General features: G+C 41.2%; 3 protein-coding genes across 5 annotated transcripts in view; all 3 read left to right on the plus strand.

The window, feature by feature from the left end:
• fam184ab (family with sequence similarity 184 member Ab) overlaps positions 1-273 on the plus strand; it is a gene marked incomplete at both ends in the record, with an annotated part of 199826 nt that extends 199553 nt beyond the window's left edge. The window contains one exon of the mRNA XM_079254953.1: positions 192-273. Within this exon, the coding sequence (XP_079111079.1) occupies positions 192-273 (82 nt within the window). The remainder of the gene's footprint in view (positions 1-191) is intronic.
• Positions 274-3287: 3014 nt separating this feature from the next.
• On the plus strand, positions 3288-4128 carry ptrhd1 (peptidyl-tRNA hydrolase domain containing 1). Of its 2 annotated transcripts, none has more exons than XM_079255272.1 (2): positions 3288-3519; positions 3621-4128. In XM_079255272.1, exons 1-2 carry the CDS (start codon positions 3310-3312, stop codon positions 3789-3791), a joined length of 381 nt encoding a protein of 126 aa, XP_079111398.1. In that variant the 5' UTR covers positions 3288-3309; the 3' UTR covers positions 3792-4128. The 2 variants fall into 2 exon arrangements, with proteins under 2 accessions (XP_079111398.1, XP_079111399.1); XM_079255273.1 differs by having other exon boundaries at positions 3288-3507.
• Positions 4129-6948: 2820 nt separating this feature from the next.
• The window catches only part of ncoa1 (nuclear receptor coactivator 1), a 74271-nt gene continuing 59120 nt past the window's right edge, over positions 6949-22099 (plus strand). For both annotated transcript variants that reach the window (XM_079255048.1, XM_079255049.1), the window contains exon 1: positions 6949-7457. The gene's annotated coding sequence lies outside the window, so the exon portion shown is untranslated. The remainder of the gene's footprint in view (positions 7458-22099) is intronic.

The raw sequence follows: 22099 nt of genomic DNA on the forward strand, positions 1-22099 counted from the left end.
ACATATTTCTGCAGAATTAGGATGTAGAAACAGAAACACGTGTTGCTGTCCCGCCTGGACACATGGCGGCTGCCGTGTGTTTTAGATGCATGTGCAGCGCAGGAACTGCTTCTTTCCTGTCTTCCTGTCCTGTGTGTAACTTTTCTCTTGTTGTTGTTTTTTGTTTTTGTTTTTTGCGCTTTCACCTGAAGCCCTCCTGAAACGAAGGACTCCGCCATCGACCCCGTCGACGCCCAGCGCCAGGAGTGGTTCGCCCAGTACTTTTCCTTTTGATCAACCACAAACCTGCAAAACATGAGGATTCAGCATGTCAACCAAACTTTTAAAATAAAATCCTGACAAAAAAAAACAGAAAAAAAGAGGAAAACAAGTTGAAACTATTTGTTATTTATTGTCATTGAAAGGGTTTGGGGGGTCAGTTCACTTTAGATTCAGTCAGCCGAAGCCGTCGTCGTGAATCTGTCCATGAAACGCACAGAACTTGATGTCATTCGTCTTCTCTTGTGGTGAAAGATGTGAGGACGGTCCACTTCCTGACGCTGACTGACAGGAAACTGAATTGATCCCGACGTCAGACGTCATCACGCCGATCTAATTTGATTGTTTGATTCTCTGATTGTTTCACTGTGGACGAGTTTCTCTCAGTACAGTGACAATGATCATCGGTATGTTTGATGTTTATTTCATTTCATGACTTCTTTTGCAGTTTCTTGGAACTAGAAAAATAATGAGTGGTGCGTCTTCATGCTGCTAAATGCCATCGTTGGATCAAAGTTAAGACTATATATATATAAAAGAACTATAGTAGGTTATTGTGCTCTCTCTCTGTACGTGGGCCCACTGCATACGGCATCTTAGACTAGGAAGGCTGATCCAAGACCAGTCCGCCTCCTCATTTATGGTGACATTAACACGGAGCTGATGCTAGATGAGTTACGCTTCTCCGATATGCTCCAGGAATCCAGGCTGTGGTTTTAGGACGGCACCATCATGGCGAGTTTGTTACAGCCGCGTAGACGTTTCAGCAGATTTTGGTAGAATATTAAAACCAGTTTGTATGGTTGTCTGTCTCAACACAGATATAATGATGTCTCACCAATTTTAAAAAGAAAAATAGCATATTTTATATTTATATTATAATGTGTATGCTTATTAAATAATTATTGTGACATTTATCGGTGTTTCTTTGTGGTATGTTGGACTGAATTTATGCTTGGTGCTTGTTGGTGTGGAAGCTGTTTATTCCAGCAGGATGGCGGGAACGTTCCTGCATCGTTTCATCGTCAGCTCACTTCTTAATCAGCTGAATGTTTATGCAAATAAAATATAGAAAAACAAAGTAATCTTCATACAAACATGTTAAAAAGTAAGGATTTTATTTAATGTTACACATTTACATTACAAATAAAAATTAATTTAATCATTTGCGTAGATATTTAAGACTTTTTAAATGTAAATGGAACAATAATTAGACGTTGTTGGTTGCATAAAAAGAGCCAAACGCAAAATCAGGAGGATGGAGGACTTTATTTTGAGCTAAAGTTTATTCTGAGGCAGCAGAAACAACAAGAGCAAAGCAGCGAGAATCTGGTGCTGAAGCAGGAGAATCCAGACGGGTTTATGCTGAGGAGGAGGAGGAACTGGTGAGAAGAACAGAAGTTCAACCCAGCTGAAAACACCAGAAGGAGGCTGCAGTGTGAGAGAGGAGCGAGGAAACGGAGATTAAAGACGGACAGCATGAGGAGGGAAAAGCTGGTAAGGAAATGTTTCCAGGTGTGGCAGAAAGCTGGTATGTTTCTCAGACACTCCAGACCCGGATCAGAAGACCTCTTCAGTCCATGGAGAGTGTTTTATAAAGTAGAAAACTTCACCGGAGCCTGATGAGAAAGCAGAATCTGAGCTGAGGCCTGAATGTGAGCCGGATGTTGCGTCTCGGTGAGCGATCAGGTTGCACAGTCAGAATAAAGACTCAGTTTCTAACTGTAAAAACGTCAAAACAAACATGATCTCATGGCTGAATGACTGATCAATGTTTTGCATCAGCTGTCGAGTCAACAATCAACCGGACTTCATACTAAACCATGAACTTTAACTGTTTTTGCTTTAGCAGGAAAACTTTCCTACAGCTGCTGATTGCAGCTTAAAAAAGACAAAGTTTGACTTTGTCTAGACTCAGCTTTAAAATGTTTTATCTTACTATATTACTAATTATTCTCACTTTACTGTTTATTATCTTTTTAATTACATCTTTAGTTATTTGTTTCTTTGGCTAAATCATCATCTTCCTCTTTATTTTTTCATTTATTTTTTAGAAAATATGAACGTGTTGAAAACCTCTTCTAGACATAGACTTTATTGATCCCTTTGGGGTGACTCCCTCAGGGAAATTAAAATTTCCAGCAGCAAAAAAAAGGAAAAGTAGCATGCACATAAAATACTTTATTAATCCCCAAAGGGAAATACAATATTGTAGTATATAATAATATTTAATCTGAGGAGGTCTTGTTCCGGAGGCTGATGGCTGCTGGCAGGAATGATCTTCTGTATCTTACAGTCTTGCATCGGACCTGAAGAAGCCTCTCACTGAACTCACTGTGTTGTGGAGAGGGTGTGAAGAGTCCTCCATCATCTTCATCAGCTTGTGCAGCATTCTTCTTTGGACAATCAGCTCCAGCGGCTCCAGAGTTCCTCCACAGAAGCAGCTTTCTTGATCAGTTTGTTGATTCTCTTCAAGTCTCTGGTTCTGATGCTACTACCCCAGCAGATGCTGCAAAGCTGACTGCACTCTCCACAACAGACTTATAGAAGATATAAAAACATAATAAATTAAAAAAAAAAAAAAAAAAAAAACAATAAGAAAATAAGAGAATGCACAAACAACTGGCTTGGGGTGTCCTCAGCTCCCTCCCCACCCCCGGATTTACTGCATTTATGTCCTCTATGTCCTCTCCCCCCCTAAGTGAGGAGTTGTAGAGTGTGATGGTGTGATGGAAGCAGCAGTCTCCTCTGAACGTCTCCTCTGGTTGCTGATGACGGGGTGTAGAGAGTTGCTGGCATTGTCCAGAATATCCAGCATTCCTGCTGGTCTGTTGACACATATGAGGAATATAAAACAAGCCAATAATAAATTTTATACTGTGAATATAAACGTAAAGTTTGAATAATAATCGAAGAAACTATAATATGAATGTTGATTGACTGTTGTAGCGTAAAGTGGCCACCAGGGGTCGCTGATGCGCCGTCTTTCTACCGGATCCTTGTTGACCCGGAAAGTAAACAAACCGGGATCCGGTCCGGTACAGCCCGAATATGGCAGCCTCGGGAGCCGGATCTCCTGGCCGTCTGGTCCAGTACATCGTGGTCCGTTCTGATCTGGTTCACAAGCTGTCCTGGCCCCTCGGAGCCGTCATCACCCAGGCCTGCCACGCCGCCACCGCCGCCGTCCACGTGCACTACGGAGACCCGGACACGCAGCGGTACCTGGCGGAGCTGGACTCCATGCACAAGGTGGTGCTGGGGGTGAGAGTCTCGTTTACTAATTTGTTCTGTCCATAGTTATAAATATGCACATTTTACAGTGTAAAGTGTATTATTTTTCACAATGTGTGTGTTGCGTTCAGGCTCCGGATGAAGCGGCTCTGTCCGGTTTGTCTGAAACCCTCAAACAGGCTGGAGTTTCCCACAAGCTGTGGATTGAACAACCAGAGAACATCCCGACATGTTTAGCCCTGAAGCCTTATCCCAAAGAGGACGTCCAGCCTCTGCTGCGCAAATTCAAGCTCTTTAAATAACAAGGTGGACTCCAGAATCAGGAACATCAGGAACGTAATGAACGTCAAGAACATCAGGAACACCAAAGAACGTCAGGAACATCATGAACTGCAGCATTTGCATCAAAACTTCAGAAACCTGGACGGGAAAATCTGCTAAATATCCTTATCTGTTTGTATTTGCAACTTGTTTACAACAAATAAAGAGGTTTTTTTTGTTGTTGTTTGTTTTGTTTGTTATTAAGGCTGTACAATTAATCACTAAAGAATCGCGATCTCGATTCATACTTGTATACGATCTCATTTTCAAATGACGATTTAAAAAATAAATCAATTAAAAAAGACCACGACCAAAAAAGACCAGTTTACTTGTATTTTCATCTCATGAAACATCACAACCTGCCGGCTTCAGATGTGATTTATTATCCATAATATTTCATTTGTTTCCATCACATGTTAAACTGAAAAGAAAACTGTCTCTCTGCTGATTATGTGTCTCAAGCAGCTTTTCATCACCTACAAAGGATTGTATTTAGATCAGCTGTTAAATGTCTGAATAATTCTCACATTTGATGCGGTTCCTCGTCTCCCATCCAGATTTCAGTCACAGCTTCATCTGTGTTCTCTTTGTGGAAAGTGGGTTCATTTCGAAGAGAAACGTAATGTATGTGTGTGTGAAGTGTCCTCTAAGAAAAAGCCCAGATTATGTGAATCTGTCTGGTTTAGGACTGAAGCAGGAAACAGAAACCACTTGGTTGCTATGACAACGGCGTCTTTGAGCGGTTGCACACTGTGGTACCGGTAATTCTCGTCGTCCATCAGGTCTAAATCTGAAGTAAAAACAAACTCAGATCAGACTTTCATGTCGTGTTTTTTTCTAACGTCTCGTCTCAGGACCTGATGGAGGCGACAGAATTTCTGTTCATTCAGGAAAAAACATTTTCTTCTAACAGTCTGCATTAAAGATGGAGCAGAGTTCAGTGTTTTAAGCTGACCAGCAGCTCCTTAAAGTGTTTTCCCTTGTGAAGAAATTCAGCCAAAGCCTTTTCGGTTTGTACAAACTGAAGACAGGTTCGGTTTGTAGAAGCACCAAGTAAATAACAGGTTTCTATGTGTCCATGTGTGGCTCATCAAATCAAATCAAAGATACTTTATTCATCCCCGAGTGGAAATTCAAGGTTCAAGCCAGCTTATCCAAGGTTAGACATACAGACATTTACATTTGACAAGTTTACAGAACCGAACTGAAGCTTCGGCCCTGCAGCCAGTTTTACCGGCGCTGAGTTATAAATGAGGAAAAGATGACATGAGGCAGAATGAGTGGGTGATGGAAAGAAAGAAGTATCTCTACACTTCACCTAAAGGGGGAAGGATAAAGATGCAACAAAAAAAAACACAACTCTTAAGCATCTGCAGATTTCTGCAACCAGATTAGCAGATGTCACCAAGCTGAGCCTTCCTGGATCCAAACAGAGTCGTAAGCAGGACCTGAAGACAGTCAGGAACAGCTAAACAGTGTTTGCTCACCGTGCCAGCAGGAAACACACAAATGCATCACATGAGGTCAGTAGACGTCAAAATGTCCTGACTTTATGTACAACATACCGGTACATGCCAGACGTGTCCATCACAGCTGCTGCAGTATAAAACCACAACATCCAGCAGGAGATGAACCAAGGTGAAGCTGCTCTCAGCAGTCGTAAAATTCACATTAACCAGGTTTATTGTGGAGTCTCACTGCAGTGCATGCAGAGGAGTCGCTCCCTGCAGCTGCTTGTCTGGGCGACCATGCAGGGGAGGGGCCTGCTGTTCCTGAGAAGGGTCTGCACCCCTTCCTCATCGCTGACACACTCTTTCTAAACAGTTTGCGGAGCCGTTTCCCCTCGCTATGGAATCAGATTTGTTTCAGAATCTCCAAGCGAAAACTTTTTAAAACTCAATCAAAAAAACAACAATTAAAACCAAAACTTTCTAAAACTTACGTAAAATAGATGATCTCAAATAAAAAATTATCAATCATCATGAAAACTATTCTGCTTTTATTTGGTTAAATTGAGTAGTTATTTTTTGTAGTTTCCTCTTCTTCTTTCTCTCTTCTCATTATTTTGGTGGCACGTCACTCAAAAACTCACCAACCAATCGGAATGCTTCCCTGAAAAGAGCCCGCCCATGAAAGGTTTGTGTCAGAAACTAAACCAAACAATAGAGAATAAAAACCAAAGACTGTGAAGCGCAACCAAAATAACGAGAAGAGAGAAAGAGGAAGAGGAAACTATAAACAAAACTACTCAATTTAACTAAATAAAAGCCTAAAAGTGTTCATGATGATTGATCAATATTGATTTTGAGATAATTTATTTTACTTAAATTTTTAGAAAGTTTTGGTTTTAATTGTTTTTTGCTTGAGTTTTAAAAAGTTTTGCTTGGCGATTCTGAAACAAATCTGATTCCATACATCCCTGGTTGCCAAGCGGTTCCCCAACACGCAACATGTAAACGGCAGCACTGGTGATGACTGGAAATAATCTCATCCTCCCTTTTTATCACTGCAGCAGCTGTGAATTATGTGTTGGTGTAAATATAGAATTTATTTTTACCTTAGCTTTGTGTGTTAGGACACCACATGGAGACATTCGGGCCCTTAATCAGACAAAGCACTTTAGTTTATTTAGGATCCCCATTCTTCTTGGGGTCCGGCACAATTATAACATCAACAAAAAAAACTTGTAAAAGTTGCACAGTGCATCAGCACTTCTGTTCAATCATGGGATACAAGCTTTTTACATACTCAAATCCATCTATGTACATCATATTTACATACTAAATGCATGCATGTCATGTCCATTCATGTTATATCCAGTACTTTAACCATAATACATCATATTCTATCATATAAACAGATCTGGTCACCCTAGGTACCATTGGCTGAGAGATGTTAGAAATGTCGTATCACTGCATTTCTTTCGCAATTTTCACAATGTTGCGGTGGTGAAGGGGGCCCCTGGAACACTCTGGGCCCAGGTTCCTGTGCGCTTTTGATCCGGCCCTGCATGCAGCTCCTCTTTCCATCAACATAGCCGAGCTTTCTGTCCCCCCTCGTGAGCGCGCCTGCGTGCGCACGAGCAGCCCTGTTTGTTTGTGTTGAGATGTTGGAAATGGCGGAGAGCAGAAACCAGAAGCGATAACTCGGGTTAGCAAACGCGAATGCACCGTCATAGACACGCAGAAATCCACCACGAGTGGTTCTCGGAGGTAGTCACGACCCGCCGCTGCTGACGGAGCACGAGCCGCGGCTCGCGGTGGAGGATTGTCGGTGCAAAGGTTTGGATTTTAGCAAAGCTGGCTAAGCTAACCGAGCTAGCTGCTAACGCTAGCTGACTTCAACCACGCAGGCTTGTTTGTCAACATAAGCTGACAACCAGCCAGCTTACTCATAACTCAAGCAAACCCACGCGTGTTCATAACAGGAAGGCCACAGCTGACTTTAAAATAGTCAATCCAAACTTAAGAGTGGATTTTAAATAATAAAAAGTGAGACATATTAATATCCTTGTAAGTTAAGCTGGTTGGCTAAGTGGCGTGTTTCCCACGCGGTGAAAGCTGCGTTTTTGCGTGGGAATTAATCATCCAGGAGGACAAACAGAAGCAGGATTTTACTGGGAGGATAACAAGCCACAAGCTGAACAGGTAAGAGAAAACGTGTGGGGATAAATCAGGAGCTGGCTGCAGCTCAGGTTCATTTCAATTAAATTTAATTAAACTTTATTTATATGGCCTCAAATCACGGCAATGCCATCTCAAGATGCTTCACAGACAGTAAAAGAAAACATAATGAAAGCCAATTCATAATAGCCCAAATAAGGAAACCAACAGATTGAGTTGGAGGGTCCAACTCAATCTCCCATCCTGAGCACACTGGCGACAGTGGGAAGGAAAAAACTCCCTTTTAACAGGAAGGAAACCTCCGGCAGAACCCGGCTCAAGGACAGGCAGCCATCTGCCTCTGCTGTGTGGGGGGGAAGAGGACAGAAAGACAACAGGAACTGCTACTCCTGGCCAGGGAGACCTGCTGAGACTTTTTATTCAGAATTAACTTGGTTCTCTTACGAGTTTACATGAAAATAATCATTTTGAATGAAGGTTTACATGAAACACTTCCTCACTTAATTCCACTTTAGAGCGACGGGTTGGGAAGGGTTCTGATTGGACAGAGGGTGCACGTGACGTATGACGTATACCGGAAATAAACAAAGTTGGCTCCCTGCTTCTCGTCTTTTCAGTCGTAACTTGTAAAAACGACATAATAAGTACCAGTTTCGCGGCTATTTTTATTATAAATGTGAAGTACCAGCTCAACACGAGCATACTACTTCACTTTTTGCGGCAAGTGCGGAGAAGAAAGATAGACCACCGAACACGGGAGGCAAACCAACACACGTCATCGGGACAGGACAAGGTAACGAGCATGTGCAGAACAACTGGAATTAACTTAGAGCTGAATTAAGGTTTACATGACAGAGGAATTAAATAGTTTGGAATTAAAATGCGAATAAACCAGTTGCTTACATCGGAATTAAGTTAATTCCGAATAAAAATTTTCATTAGGAATTAAGTGTTTACATGGTTTACATCAGTTTAAAGCGGAATTAACTTTTATTCGGAATGAAACAGGAATTAAAACTCCCATGTAAAAACACGCGTGGAAGTTAGCTGTAACCTGCTACCTGTATGCTAAAAATGAGAGGATGGCCTGACCTCCTGGCACGTGACTTCTCAGCCAGTTTAAGCTAGCAAACACGTGCCTCATTTTTCAGTGTAAATACTCAAATGTAGCTTGAAATCTGTGAGAATGTTGATGTTGTCATTACTTGATTAGTTCAGAAACAACTGTGAGTTTTTGTGTTGTTTTTAGTGAAAAAACAAGATTTTACTAATTGTATCTTAAATTTAATGTATTTAGTGTTTCCAAAAGCAAGAAATTGGACAAATAACTGTCTTTGTAAAGATTTTTGTCTCAGAAACATGAACAAAAAGTCCTTTTACATGCAAAACAAAAGTCTGATAATTATCTGATTTCTTCAGTTGTCAGATTATTCAAATATTCATGTAGACAGCTTAATCTGATTATGCTTTTTTAGATAATAGCAGTTATGATTGTTAGAGATCTGATTTCTCCCCAATTGGCTATTCTGTTGTTTCCATCATTTTAACATCTTCTGTTAAAAGACATGAGCGATGGCCTGCGGCTGCTGGAAGTTAGAGTTTAAACAACCTAAATCATTGATGTGGAGTCTATTCTGCAGGATTAGCTCCCATATTAGCTGCTAATACTCAGATAATGAGAGCTACCCTGTTTAACCTTGTTTTAAAACGTGCAACAGAACTGTGATGATGGCCTGGAAGATGTGGACCAGACTTTGTTTAATGCTGCATTTTTGGTAGTGTTGATGCGTTATAATCTTATTCAGGATCAGTGCAAACTTTTGTTGCAGATTGTTTGTTGTCAGTCTTAGCCCCCCATAGAGTAAAGTTTGTCATATTTAAGTCAACGTAGATACTCAAAAGTTGATCAAATACACAAAAACCATAAGGAACGAAAAAGTGCGAGCTAGTCGACGATCATCATGATTTTTACAACTAGCAGGTCTTTGTCACCTTTTTGCTTTTCATAATGGAGCAAACCAAGAGTCTGCCTGAGACTGCTGCCAGTTAGCAGGTAAATGCTACAGCATGTGAAAACACAAAGCGGCTGCAAAACCATTTTCAAACCCAGCGTCCATGAACACGTCCAGCTGCTCTAAACCACTCTGGTTACCGCGGATAGTTTTAATACTTCGATAGAGCTTGTTCTGTGTGTTCAGTGCGGTTTAAAACATTTGAGTGTTTGAGTGTGTGAAAGTACCTTTGAATATGTAGAAATCTGTACCACAGATTTAGGATTTCCATTAGCTGAGTAGTTGTTGTGTTGAAGCACTGAGGTCAATAAAACCAAACTCCAGTTTACAACCAGTATCCAGGCTTTTTAAGATTCCCGATGCCCAACAGCATCAATGGGGAACTCTTCCTGCAGGTTTTAACACATCTGACTCCAAAGAATGGGTCAATCTGCAGAGGTTCACAACCAATCTGTTTTTCATGGATCCATTTAATTTAAAAATTAGGTTAGTTGCAGCAGGGAAACATCTAAAAGCTGCGGGACAGTGGTCCTCAAAGACAGAGTTACACGTTCCTTTCTTACAGTCATTGCCATGTTGGTCTCACATGAGCATGTGAGCATGACGAAACATCCTCAGTCTTGGTCTTTGTGGGCCGGTGTCATGCAGGTTGTAGAAGTTTCCCTGCTACATTGACATTAAGGTCTGCACAAGCCTGAGTCAAGTGTTGCAACAATAAAACTTCTAAAACCTGCACCAGCCATCAAAGACCAGAATTTAGGCTCCCTAAACTGCACTCTTCATTCTGGGCCCTTCACTTGGCCAACAATACCAATCAGATCAGCTGATTAATAATCTGTTTGATCTCTGATCCGATGTACTAAATTTACAAATTCATACCTGTATTCTCCTATACTTGCTATTGATTGTGCATGTGCACATTTATCATGGCCGCCTTGCAAATGCCATGTTTGTTTGTTTTAGGGACGCACCGATCCACTTTTTTGGGAGTTTTGATCCGATACCGATATCTGAAAATTGAATATCTGCCGATACCGATATTTGCCGATACCAAATCTGTTCATGTGAACATTATCATGACTATGGTTATTATTGCTGTTATAACTGTGTAATACTTCATTAGGTTGTAATAAATTACCCATCCTTTCTGAAGTTACCTCACTAATACAAATATAATAACATTACAGATCTAATAATTTCAACAAGCTTTATTCTCATTTGGCACATTTGACCTAAATACAACCAAAAATGTGTGGTTTTTAAACAAAGATCTTGCTTTTAGTGGCACAAAAAAGTCACATTTTACCATTCAAGGCATTGATTTCTCTTAAAAGACGTTTGAAGCATGCCGAGCAGCGTAGATGCTTAATTTGTGAGATGTTGACATAGTAATTAATAATTCAGACTGCAAATTTTCATATGTTTTCTTTAGTCGAGTCTTTCTTCCTCTCCGTGTTGCGGGAATGAAGGAAAAGCCATTGATCAACATGCACTAGCTTCCCAAACTTAAACAATCCGTTAAATCCAGTTGCTTTTATCGTCAGCCGTCATTGTTTGGATGGAGCGGGCGTCTAAACGGCAAACTGATGTAAACAAAACAAAGATACAAAACTGCATTCGAACAACTTGTGATGCAAATGATGTAAAATGAGGAGAACTCAAAGCTGCAGATGCTGAGGTTGAGTTTTCTCTCTCAAATGAAAGTAATTATGAATGAAAAATTCCATTTGGTAATTGCTACGTTTACATGTCGATTTTTGAGAGAATTGAAGGGTTTTTGGTGCACCGATCCGAAAAATACGGCATATATAAGTTGCAGGACCAGACAAATTATTATAAAAAAGCGTGACTTATAGTGCGAAAAATAGTTATTTTAGTAGTTATGTAGCAACACCACAGGCCTCTGTCTTTTCCCAACAAAACAGTTCGTGGAAAATCAGCTGTGCAACGTTCAGCAAAACGTACCTGGCGATCAGGATGGCAAAGTTTTTTAAGGATTCGCAAACATCTTCTAAAGGCTCAATCCATTAACATTACCCAGAGTGACAAAAGTTTATTTGCTACATTTACGTGTAAGTTTCACTCTGAATAACAGTTAATTCCGCTTTAAACTGATGAAAAATGACCATGTAAACGCTTAATTCCTAATGCTAATTTTTATTCGGAATTAAACTTAACTCCGATGTAAGTGGCAGGTTTATTTGCATTTTAATTCCAAACTATTTAATTCCTCTGTCATGTAAACCTTCATTCCGCTCTAAGTTAATTCCGATTCCTTGTCCTGTCCCGATGACGCTCGTTGTTTTACCTCCAGTGTTCGGGGGTCCATTTTTCTTCTTCTTCTCAGTTACTGCTAAAAGTGAAGTAGTATGCTCATGTTGAGCTGCTACTTCACATTTATATTAACAAATAGTGGTGAAACTGGTACTTATTATGTAGTTTTTACAAGTTACGACTGAAAAGACGAGAAGCAGGGAGCCAACTTTGTTTATTTCCGGTATACGTCACGTGCACCCTCTGTCCGATCAGAACCCTTCCCAACCCGCCGCTCTAAAGAGGAATTAAGTGAGGGCGTGTTTCATGTAAACCTTCATTTGGAATTATTATTTTTATTTAAACTCGTAGGAGAATGCTAGGGGGTGAGAAAATTGAATCGAAAAATCGGAAATCAGGATTTTTTTCTTCACAATTTTAAAATCGATTTTTTTGTGAAAAAAATCTTTTTTTACTTGTAATATTGGGCGTGATAGCAGCAGAATGATGGTCTGGCTACTGTGTTGTCTTTTCCTCATTGAAATGAAGAAAAATGACGACCAAAAAAAAGTTTTATACATTTTTATGTTTTTAATCTACAAAAATCAGCAATATCTGAGATTTGTGAGAATCACAATTTAAATCGAATCAGCACCCAAAAAATCGGAATCGAATCGGGACAAAAGCATATCGTCACAGCCCTAGAGAATACGTTAATTCCTAATTATTAACTCCTAATTAAAAAACACCATGTAACCGTAGCTATTGATCATATTTCGTAACGTTTTCTTCCTGTTATGACTTCAGCTCCACATGTTTCTGCGTCCTGCTCTGTTTGCTCTGGGATGAGCAGCAACAGCAGCTCATCTGTTTGTGTAGTATGTGTAGTATTGGTGATAAAACAGTGTTTTTCTAAGCCAGAGCATCGTAGCGGGGCCTCACTGAGCTAAGATGTGTCCCAGATAAGAGTTCAGCGTGCGCCTCAGTCACTCAGTTCAAAGTTTGTGACGCTGCTGGCAGCAGAGGCAGAGAGCAGGCTGTTAGTAAACAACAAAACCAGAGATTAGGGAAGGAAACTGAACATGTGCGCTGCTTGGCTTCGGTACGTAGGACAGATGAGGGGGAAATCGGAAAGGAGAAATGTAATGACTGATATTTGTTGAGGAAAAAATGAGGATCAGCTGTTAGGTGTTGCTATGGTGACCGTCTTGTGCACGTGCAGGTCAACTTGGTGATTAAAGAACGTGGCGTTAAAAAGCCATCTTGTCCTTTTTAAAGCCTTTTCCTTCGTCAGGATTCGTTTTATGATCGCTACACTTGAGCTGCGAGGTTCTTGTGAAGATGAGGCTGCTTAGTGGCAGATTGCTGGGAGCGGGAGCCTAGTACTGGCGGAGCGGCGTGTCCGTGTGCAGAATGAGCAGCCATTTTAGCAGAGCTGCAGCCTGACAGTCACTGCTTTCCTCTGAAGGACACGTGTTTGCTGTATGTTTTGAAGCCTCAAAAGAAACACGCAGCATACCTGTAAAAATGTCACCTTTTGCTTTTGCTCAGGGCTTCAGTGGAAGTAATCCCTCCAGGTGACTGCTGTCAGGGTCACCTGAAATGCTGGCCGGCGAAATGACATCTGACTGACAGATGCCAGTGTTTCTTTTATGTTGGCATGAATCTATTTTACTTATTCTTATGTATCATCTGTGTTTTGGAATTTGGGGGGGGGGGGGGGGGGGGGGGTCAGTCATCTAGGGCTGCACGATTATGACCAAAATAATAATCACGATTATTTTAAGCAATATTGTAATCACGATTATTCATTGTGGCTGGAAAAACATGCATTTTTAATGCACCACTTGTAAACAACATACCTGGCAACTCTACATTATATATCGGTCCCTCATTATTCCCTCGACATTTTTCATACAGTGCCAGATATTTAACTTGCTGTTGGTAAAAGATATGCACGCTTGGTGTTGAGGCAGCTTAATGTTCACCCCTACTGGTGGAGAATTGTGTGATCAAAGATCAGCAGAGCTCGCGTTTTGAATGTAAATATTGTTGATGATCAGGTTTGTTTTATTGTGGCCACCAAAATCATGATCACGGGCAAAAGCCTTAGTATCCTCCAGATCGGTACTGTTTCTTTAAAAGTCCTGTACCTAACCATGATTGATCAGCTTAACTAACAGTCTATCTAGGTGACGTTGTGACTCTAAATCCAGCGATCTTTGTCCTTTATTTCCAAACCATGAGCAGCCAGAAGCACATCATCTGGTTTCTGTAGATGCATGATGTTCATGTCTGCATTGACTCCATGTTGGGAAACATTGGATGGAAATTTGTATTTCTTTATCTTCTTTCCTTCAAGCACCGAGGAACTTTAGATGATTCTAGTTCAAGGATCTGCTTTGTGTTGTTTTTTCTTTTTTTTAAAGTTCATATTTTAATCTTTTTTTTTTTTTTCCTTTTCAAGACTACAGATTTATTTTTATCCAAATTGATAATCAGACTTGAATTTAGAAATGCTTTTGTTCATATGGTTCCCCAACAAAGTCTAGGTCCATGTGTGACTTCCCAGTCCAGATGAGCCTTAGAGACCCACTTAGAGTTGTTTGGTTGGTCAGCCATCGGATTATAAAAACGACTGAGGTTTAGGGTTAACCCTTCAGACCAGACCATTGGGACTGTAGTATCCAGTAGGGCATATTAAAACAATATGTTTTAATCCTGATTCTATTTCCATTTTTGGGGGCCAATTCTCGCAATTCTTCAATATTGCTGATTTTTGTTGACTTTAAAACAAAAAAAAATGTACAAAACTTGTTTTGCTCGTCGTTTTTCTTAATTTCAATGAGGAAAAAAACAACACAGTAGCCAGACCATCATTCTGCTGCTATAATGCCCAAGAAGACAAGTAGAAAGATAAATAAAAACAATAAAAATTATAAAAAATGTTATAGTGGATTATTTTTATTTATTTGGAAAAAAAAATAAATAATTTTTTTAACAAAAAAATCCTTTTTAAAATTGTGAAGCAAAAAATCCCAATATTCACTTTTTCGATTCGATTTTCCCATCCCTAGTATATGTATATGTATATATTTGTATATCTATATGTAGAGTTACCAGATAGGTTGTTTACAAGTGTTGCAATAAAAATACGTTTTTCCAGACACAATGAATGATCGTGATTAATAATCGTGATTACAATATTTATCAAAATAATCGTGATTATTATTTTGATCATAATCGTGCAGCTCTAGGTTGGACCCTCTTTTGCCTTCAGAACTCTGTGTTGAAAATGTTCCTCAGATATTGGCTCCATATTGACATGATGGCCTCACACAGTTGCTGCGCTTCATGATGAGAATCTTATCAGGAAAGCAGCTGGAGAGGATGTGAGCTTTTTATCCATCAGGAGATACTACACTGTACTCATAAAGGCATGGTCATGGTCAGCAGCAATACTAGGCTGTGGTGGTTAAACCATGACATGTTGGTAAGGCGTCCAAGGTGTGCCAAGATATATCCACCTCGCCATTTACACCTCAGCAGCCTGAAGCGTTGCTCCAAGGCAGGATGGATCCATGCTAACATGATGTTTCCACTTGATTCTGAGCTGAATGAAGACTCTGTCCATCTTCTATTGTCTAGTTTTGTTGAGTTTAGAATTGTAGCCTCAGTTTGCTGTTCTTGGTTAAGTTGCTGTTGTCTTTCTGGCATCTCCAACCAGTCTGCCCATTCTGCTCTGACATCAGCAGAACATTTTCCACCCAGACAACTGCCGCTCGCTGGATATTTTCTCTCCTTCAGACTGCTCTCTGTAAAGTCTAGAGACAGTCGTGTGTGGAAGTCTTAGTTGTTCAGCAGTTTCTGAAATAGACCAACAAACACATCACGCTCAGTCACAAAACTGGCACTTGATTTGAGCTTCTTCAGGTCGTCTTGACCATGCCTACATGACTAAATGCATCGAGTTGCCGCCATGTGATTGGCTAATTAGATATTTGTGTTTACAGGTGCATGTTATGCAGTTTGCCAATGGCTTTGTCATTCATTAATACAGGATATGAGCCATCTTGAGAAATAAACCTGACCTCAAACATACATTTGAGGTATTTCATGTTATGGTTGCAGAAAACAAAATACTGTTGCAAAATCAGTCATTTGGACATAACTGGCTGACCTTAAACTTTGCTCCTGTTGTTGCTGTACACATACTGGCCAAAAACAAAAGCTCATCAACCCGCAGCTTGTGATTGCTGTTGCAGGATACATGAGGGGATATCCTATTTCTTCCCCCAGTTGTCCTTTAGTCAAGTCTCTAGTTCTGGTAAAGTTTCACCACGCAGCGTGGGGGGTCCTGGTTGGCTTCAGCCTTGGCAGCTTATCATCACACATCCAAGCAAGCAGAAATAATACGCTCCAGTGTGAAAGCCCATGTCTGATATTAAGCAGCGAGGACGTGCAGGAGCTCTGGCTTGCTGGGTGTTTATGTGCAGCGCTGCCTGCTGTGGTTTGTTCCCCAGTTGGAGCTCTGAGTCCATGTTGGGCTGCAGAGGCATGCATGCATACGTTCCATCATGCTTTCCATCTTTACTGTGGAAGTGTCGGCTCTTCGCTGCTTGTCGTCACAAAAAAAAAGCATGTGCAGCATAAGAGAATTTGTGTGTAGTGGAGATGTAGGGTGAAGAATGAGGGGAAACCTTCAGCTCATGCACAGGAAGCAGTTGATGTGGCAGGTGGAAAACAGAAGAGGAGTCTGTGTGCTGCGAGCTGACAGTCGGCACCAGATGGCCCAGATCTGCAGAACAAGGTCAAGCCACAACAAATAAGTTTTCCTATCAGCACGTGCGTCTTGATTCCGTCATCAGAGGTGAAATATCTGCTGCTAATTCAGCGTTCGCTTCTGTTCAGGAGGAGTTGCGAGCTTCTCAGGTGTGAACAGAGAGACACAAATGGGGGGTTAATGTGTCCAAGAAGCTCGATACAAAACAGTTGGATGATTATTTTGTTTAGTTGCATTTTAAAATTCTGTAAACAAACAGATTTTTTTTATTTAAGTTGCAAATTCTTACTTTTGAGGCTGTATTGTCATATTTTTTTAGTGACATGTCATGATGTTTGCTTGAAGTGATGCATCTTCCACGTGGGCTTGAAATGTGTTGCAGGATTGTGGGTGTCGTGTGTATTGTCTCAAAGAACTGATAATACAAGAGATTCCTGAAGGAAATAACTGAATTAGGTTCCTGGTTTCAGGGAAAACTGGACCTGCAGAGCAGCTTCCTCCTGCAGTTGTCGTCGTGTCTCTGTAACACAGATGGGTAGGGTCGACGTGAACTCGGAGGTGTTGTAACTTTTTGTTTGTAGTTCAGCCGGGCGGCACCATGCGGGCGTCAGCGGGGGTCTGACGTCGCTTCTTCTCCAGGCTTTTCTGAGGGAGCAGTAACAGGAGACATTCGTGCACATAGATGTGCACATGGGGGCTTGCAACGCCATACAAGAAAGCTGAAAAATGTTTTTTCCCTGCTGTCGCATCTACAGCCAATCAGAGAGGGTTTCAGTGACGGATCAGGTTGAACATGAATCTGGATCAGACCGGATCTCACCAGTCTGTTTAGATGGGATGAAGCCAGATTTGTCTTTTTCTTCTGTTCAAAGTTAACAGCTACAAAAATCTCCCGACTCTTCATCATTCATGCTTTCTCCGTCACCTACAGATTCTAAAATGCCAGAATTCCCTTCAGAATCACAACCAATCAGATTTATTGGAGACAAGCGGTCTGGGAAAATGATGTGTGATGCTGCTGCTGCCGTTTGTCGTGTCCTGAACCCACGATGATGCAGAGCAGAAGCGGTAAAGTTTGTGGGACACGGTGGTGATCCGTCGCAGCAAACGAGGAAGACCTGCTCTTCAGGTCGGTGAAGATATGGGGTTTTAAATCCAGTCCTGTAGATTAGCGAGCCTAAAAGTTGAATAATTTTTCATCATTTATTTAAAGTTTTCCTGCAAATGAATAGAAATGTAAACAAGTAACCATATGAACTTGTTTAACATAAAATTACTTCAATGAGATGCAGATCAAACGTCCCGACTGGGGGTTAGAAGTTGACTTTGTGGTGCGTTCAAGTTCTGTTTTGTTTTTATAGACTCTAGCAATGAAAGCAGGTCTTGTAGATCAGAGGTCTGATTCTTGAGATCTACCGTCCTGCAGCGTTTAGATGCACCCCTTCTCCAACACACCTGACTCAGATAAACGTTCGTTACCAGGCGTCTGCAGAGCATCGTGACACGGTGCAGAGAATTCAGCCATTAGATTCAGGTGCGTCGGAGAAAGGATGCATATAAAAGTTGCGGTTAGCAGATCTGGAGGACCAGACTTGGGTGCAAAGCAGAGATGGAGCGATGAATTACATCACGGCGCTAAGTTTGAGCGAAGCGATAAAATGTGATCTGAGGAGGTTGATGAACGTCCAATCCAAACGAAGCTCTCGTAGCTTGACTTTTTTTTTTTCATCCAGCGCGTATTTTCTTCCTCACCGTGTGATGACTCGGTGTTTCAAAAAGAAAGAATGAATTTATTTTCCTTATCTTTCATTCATCACAACAAATAAGCAGATAAGATTAGTTAACTCAGTGGTTTCCAAACTTTTCAGCGACCCGCCCATCCCATCTCATGAACCAAAGAAACATACGAAGAAATGCGTCTTTAGTTTTAGTGGCTAAATATAGTTAAAACCATGTCAGTATTATCCATTCTACTGCTTCAGTGTGAAACATTTTAAACCAGGAATCTCTGCAAACTACTTCAGGTGGAATTTTCTATGAGACGATGCTGCTTTAGCAAAACAACTTTGCTATATATATGATAACTGGATAGTTTATTTCTAAAGTAACCTGCAGGATTTTCTTTGTGTTCACGATGAAAAGTCTCCAAGTTGTGTTGGAACTTGCTTGGCTTCATACTTCATTATATTAGATAATAAGATAAGATAAGACTTTATTTATCTCACAGTGGAGAAATTCGCTGTTACATAGGCTCTCATAAACAACAAGGAGGGTGCGAATAGTAATGAAAGGTGCAAACAAAGTAGTAAATAATAATAATAAAAATATAACTAAAATCCACTACAAGTTAAAAAAAAATCTAAAGAACAAGCAAAATGAGCAAAATACTATATACAATGCACATTAGAGACGTGATATACAATATATATATAAAATATAATATATATTTATATAGAAGATATATACATCTGCATCTGCACTATTTACACAGTGGAGTTGTACAGTCTAACAGCTGTGGGTATGAAGGACCTGCGGTAGCGCTCCTACCTGCACTGAGGGTGTCTAAGTCGCCCACTGAAGGAGCTGCTCAGCTCCTCCACAGTCTGGTGAAGTGGGTGAGAGCTGTTGTCCATGATGGATGTGAGTTTGGCCAACACCCTTCTCTCACCCACCTCCTCTACAGAGTCCAGTGGGCAGCCCAGGACAGAGCTGGCCCTCCTGACCAGCTTGTTAAGTCTCTTCCTGTCTTGCTCTGTGCTGCCCGGGGCCCAGCAGACTTCGGCGTAGTGGATAGCAGAGGCTACTACAGAGTTATAAAATGTCCTGAGCCGAGGTCTGCAGACTCCGAAGGACCTCAGTCTCCTCAGAAGGTGGAGGCGACTTTGGCCCTTCTTATACAGGGCATCAGTGTTGTGAGACCAGTCCAGTTTATTGTTGAGGTGAACACCCAGGTACTTAAATCTGTCCACTACCTCAATGTCCTCCCCCTGGAGGTTCACCAGTGGGTGTGGTAATGTCCTCCTCCTGAAGTCGACCACCATCTCCTTCGTCTTACTGGTGTTCAGGCACAGGTGGTTGCGCTCACACCAGTTCACAAAGTCCATGATGACCGACCGGTACTCAAGTTCGTTTCCCTCCAACACCCGTCCCACAATGGCGGAGTCGTCAGAGAACTTCTGTAGATGGTAGCTGTCCGTGTTGTAGGTGAAGTCCGAGGTGTAGATGGTGAAGAGGAAAGGCGAGAGGACTGTGCCCTGAGGTGCCCCCGTGCTGCAGACTACCACCTCTGACTCACAGCCACGCAGCTGCACGTACTGTGGACGGTCAGTGAGGTAGTCGATGGTCCAGGCAGCGAGATGTCCGTCCTCCAGCTTCCCTCGAAGCAACGCCGGCATGATGGTGTTGAAGGCACTGGAAAAGTCGAAGAACATGACCCTCACAGCGCAGCCGGTGGTCTCCAGGTGGGTGAGCGCCCGCTGCAGCAGGTAGATGACGGCGTCTTCTACCCCGATGTTAGGCCTGTAGGCAAACTGCAGCGGGTCCAGTGAGGAGCTCATCACTGGACGGGGGGGCTCACCACGGAGCATCTCCGTATTTCAAGCTAGACTTGAAATAAAGCCCCTAAATGCCTAAAATATGGGCATAAATGTTAAAATAACTCATGAAATGAAATGAAAAATACTTTATTAATCCCCAAAGGGAAATTCAATTCATTCTCATTCTGTCAAATGTAAATCCTCACATACTGGAAACTTGCAAAAGTTGTGCATCTTTGCTGGAATAACATACCAAGAGATTAATCAGAAAATAGTGTCATAATTTACAGGTTGTTTTAGTTTATATAACTGTGTGAAGTTTTGGGGAAAAGATCCTGAATTTTAGGAGGAATTATTGGGAAGAAATGATTAATTCTGAGTCTTGTAAAGACAGTAATACCCATATAGTTTCATTTTTGTGTTCAAATCTACAAACCAGACGATTTCATGGCGAGATGACAAGATGTCTGACTGTCATTAAATGTTTCTATGTTAGAACATGAAAACACCCGACCTCTAAATCTTTCCTTTCACATTGACCTTGTAGATGATAAGAAGCAAGTTGACCTTTTTGCATCTGCGTAGTTCATCACACGGGCCTTGTGGGTATTGTAAGCATTGATAAATGAGGCAAAGACTGTCGCACTGTTAAAAAACAAGCCAGCGTTAGCAGGCGTGCTGAAAGTGAGACTGATGGAGGGCAGGACGGAAATGCAAAGACATAAAGGACCGTGTCAGATGTAGCCTTTATGGAGCTGATTGATTGATTTGCTTTATCAGGAGTTTGATTTGTTGCAGCAGAAGAAAGAAGCTTATCCTCCTCTGTCTGTGTAGCTTATGTAAGTTAACATCTGAAGACGATGCATAAAGCTTGGTGAATGTTTTCTGATGCTTGTACCTAGAGGACAAAGTGGAAGAGATCGGCATGCGTCAGCTGTGGCATTTTGACGAGTTGCCGTGGTTACCACATGTGTATTCAGAATGACGACGCATGCAGGGCTTTTGTCAAGGTTGGAAGACGTTTCGTCTTTATTCCAGCAGCGAGTCTTCACAAAGCGTTCAGCACTGATTGTTTTAAATCCGCTCAGGGAATTTCATCAACATCGTCTTATTTTTCTTTGGTAAAACGTCTTTTTTCTAAATATTAATGTCGATGTCGTGAATGAAAATTGTCAGGAAGTCAAAGAAATGAGAATAGTTCTTGGAAAAAGGCTTTCCTGCTTTATTTTACTGTAAAGATACATAGAAATAGACTTTTTATTTGAGCATTCAGATTGAAAGTGTGTTAAAAATTAAGTTAGGTCTAAATCCAGTTTATTTTTTCTACACTTGCATCTGCTGTGGCCAAAACAAGCTGCAGTTTACGTTTATTAATGCACTTTAATCTGCTTTAACTTGAACTTCTAAGCTGCACACTGCAAACACCACAAAGAGGACTAAGTTCATTCAGACTGTAGACTTTTATTGATCGCTTTATCAGAGAAAGTAAGAAGATGTACTTCCCTATCCTAAATGAGAAAAAGGGCCGAGCGTCATGGCAACAATCAGAAGCTAATGTCCAAAACGAAATGGATTTAAAGCGTTGTGCAGCGCATGTGGTGTAATCAATCACTACCGATTGATGCAACTGCAGGAAACATCTGAAAATTACATGAATATTTATATTTAAATCTCCTGTTTTATTTCCCTCTATCATGATAACCTGAATTTAACAGATGATTATTTATCCTACCAGTAATTGTGCTGGCGGTTCTTCCTGTTATGCAATTAACATGTTGGTAATTAGATGTTGGACATAATCTTTGTGAAGACTAACAGCCGTCTATTTACCTCATTGGCTGCCAAAGATGCTAAAAAATGCTAACTGTATGTGGAAAGCCGACTTGGCTTGGTGTGTGTGTGTGTGTGTGTGTGTGAAAACGTCCTCAATATGCGCTCATCGAGCTCACACTCATCGTGTTGTGAATGCTGTCCGACTGCACGCTCCGAATTCATTCAGTCAAACATATTTCAGCAAAGAACTGTGGAGAAACCGACTGAAGGCTCAGATCCAGACCGTTTTGTGTAATGAGACATTCTCGT

This window comes from Telmatherina bonti (genome assembly GCF_933228915.1).
Source record: "Telmatherina bonti genome assembly, chromosome: 16".
NCBI classification, from domain to species: domain Eukaryota; kingdom Metazoa; phylum Chordata; class Actinopteri; order Atheriniformes; family Telmatherinidae; genus Telmatherina; species Telmatherina bonti.

Coding starts and splice junctions, on each gene's coding strand:
- ptrhd1 (XM_079255272.1), top strand. CDS start 3,310: ATGGCAGCCTCGGGAGCCGGATCTCCTGGCCGTCTGGTCCAGTACATC. Junction 3,520..3,620: donor TGCACAAGGTGGTGCTGGGG/GTGAGAGTCTCG, acceptor TGTTGCGTTCAG/GCTCCGGATGAAGCGGCTCT.